At 34.9% G+C, this 2704-nt stretch overlaps 1 protein-coding gene across 1 annotated transcript; it reads right to left on the bottom strand.

The window, feature by feature from the left end:
* Positions 1-1641: 1641 nt before the first annotated feature.
* On the bottom strand, positions 1642-2704 carry LOC125185398 (auxin-induced protein 6B-like). The gene has a single exon (XM_048081921.1). The coding sequence runs from the start codon at positions 2694-2696 to the stop codon at positions 2250-2252; it is 447 nt and encodes a 148-aa protein (XP_047937878.1). The 5' UTR covers positions 2697-2704; the 3' UTR covers positions 1642-2249.

The raw sequence follows: 2704 nt of genomic DNA, 5'->3' as shown, positions 1-2704 counted from the left end.
CAAATAAGTGGGATTTTGTCTTAGTTGGCCTTTTGTCCTAGTTGGCATTTTCCCCAAAAGGAGTAGGCAGAGTATTAGGACAACTGGACATTGATGCAAACAAAGTTGTAGTCCAATAACATATACTACACCTATTTTGGTTTAGGAAATTAATTTACGGTGATTGTTTACTATGTTGATTATGCTATAACTATGGCTAGTAGTTCATCATAAACGCATTTTAACTACAATGATTTCGTAAAAGATATATCCACTATATCGCTCCACATTCATAGAATTGAAAATGATTTTCCATTATCATAATACCCCATTTCAAAAGTTTTTATTTAAAAATAATTTGTACTATCCATTCGAAAGGTTCTCATTCAAGCAATTCCCAATAATAAAAACAATAATTTTTTCAAATAGTATTATTTTGTAAAATAAGTGCAGTCAATTTTCAAGTACTTGAAGTCGTTTACTCGGATCCACCACTAGACAAATTACATTCTTAAACTCATCGTCAGAAGCTAAACATCAGAAGTAAAAATATTTAATAAAATTAACCAATCATACGCTAACACAAAGAAAATAAACAAAATTACTATATTTTCTGACAAAACACATGTGTTTTTTCAAAATTTGTAACCATTGTTGACTGGTCGTCATCTACAGTTCGACACCTTAAGTCCTTCACTAGACTAAATTAATTTCTTGATTAATTAATTGTGTGGACTCCCGTTTGATACAGCCATTTTTCTCTTTTTCCCTGAAAGTAAGAGAGGAAAATAATAATCAATAGTATCAGGTCACCTGGATTTAAAAATAGTCAATTATATAAGTATAAATAGGTAATTAATAAAATAATTGAGAAATGAGTTTTGTGTATAATTTGATTTCAAGTCAAATGAGCTCCAACTTAAAAAGCTCGTTCATTGACAGCTTGATAATTGGGGTTCCTAATGAATGATTATTCACATCAATCATTCTTTTTGCTCTATCTACCACTTTAAAAACAAACTAATTTGTAAACTACAGGTTTCTTGAAAACGACGTTTAGCCAGCTTAATAGTTATTTTTTTTATTAATTATTGGAAATAATAGTACTTACAATATTAGTCCAAGTACCACTTGAGAAGGGAATACGGATCGATAATGACTGTTGGCAAATAGTTAATACTACTATTAAACAAATTTTGTTGGTTTTGTATTTTACTAATGATTTAATTTTACATCTAAACTCTATGGTAAGTGTCACGGCAACTTTTTTACATTATACTAGTATATATTTCTGCAATAAAAAATGCATGTCTTTGATGGAAATGAAAAACAAATAAACTAAAAAAATATCCTAGCTAGCTTGTAATTATAAATTATTGCGGAAAGAAAATATGAAAAGACTACTTAATCACATCATCAAATGTAAAATTGCTAGAAAATACCAAATTCATTTAATATCTTTCGATCTGTTTATATGAAAAACACATGCTGATTGTCACAATAATTTTATTTTTTCTTCCAAGTGTAAGTTTGTTATTGATGCAAATAAACTACTACTGCTATTTATATTAAACATTTCAACTTTAGCACTTACGTAATCAGCATTTTAATAAGTATAAATAGCATGTTTTTGCTGTTGACAAAACAAAATACTTGAACAAATGCATAATAATTTATGTGTGGGCTGACCTTGTTGTCACATGGGTTGTTATCGTTGCAACTCCCACGTTCTACCAATCAATAATCACTCTATAATAATAATAATAATAATACTATACAACTCCATAAATAATTCAAAAAACATTATGGAACAATAAAACATTGTATATTTCCTTTCAATCAATTATTTTCATTTACAATTTCCAGATCAACCCTTAATTTCTCACGTGCAACCTTCACCTCCAACCCGCATTAGTGTGTTATATCGCTCCGATCCGGACCCGGGACGACTCGGTGGCGACTCGCCACCATCTCTGCCATCTCCATTGCACATTCTCCGACGTATATCCCAAGTAATCAAAAAAAATTACAAAACAAACAATTTATAAAAACCCCGCGTATAATCTAGGCTTCATTCGATGATTTTCCACCAAATGCAGTATCTAAAGCTGTATATGTTTGTACAATACACTTAGATACTGCAATCAGCATATTTCATCGAATGCAGCATCTACTAGACCGGTCCAACTGACAATACAGTTGTGACCCAAGAATTTTCCTGAAGCAAAGAATTAATCCCAAATTTCTTTTTTTTTTCACTCCAAAATTGATCACCAAATGGCCTTGTCGCAAAAGCCATCCAAAAGCGGCCGGGATTCGGCCAAGATTTTAAGGTTGCTTTGGAGTCCGACGTGGCAGTAGCGCTGGAAATCCTCGAAGCTCATGAACCGGGCCGAGCTGGTCTTGGCCGACTCGGTCCGGTTCAAATAGCGCAGAATCTCTTCGAAGAGAGATTCTTCGCATGGAATAGCGAGCGGACCGGAGTTGGTAAACCCGTATTCTTCCTCGGCCTGGGCCAGCAGCTTCTTGAAAACCGGGTGGTTAAGATAGGCGGTGCGGACAACGAACCGCTTGTGACTGGAGCCAACTGTGAGTGCCACGTGGCCGGCTGGCACGTCCGAGGGGGCGGGGCGAGCTGCCATCGCCGCCTTCTTGCGCCAGCGGCGGAGCATCTGGCGAAGTCTTACTATGTGGCGGATTTTGCTGCAGCCAGACATTTTTCTCT

The sequence above is a fragment of the Salvia hispanica genome, chromosome 4 (assembly GCF_023119035.1).
Source record: "Salvia hispanica cultivar TCC Black 2014 chromosome 4, UniMelb_Shisp_WGS_1.0, whole genome shotgun sequence".
Lineage (NCBI taxonomy): Eukaryota > Viridiplantae > Streptophyta > Magnoliopsida > Lamiales > Lamiaceae > Salvia > Salvia hispanica.
This window is presented reverse-complemented; position numbering and strand designations above follow the sequence as displayed.

What these genes read in the sequence shown, in the direction of transcription:
- LOC125185398 (XM_048081921.1), bottom strand. Translation starts at nt 2,696, where the DNA reads ATGTCTGGCTGCAGCAAAATCCGCCACATAGTAAGACTTCGCCAGATG.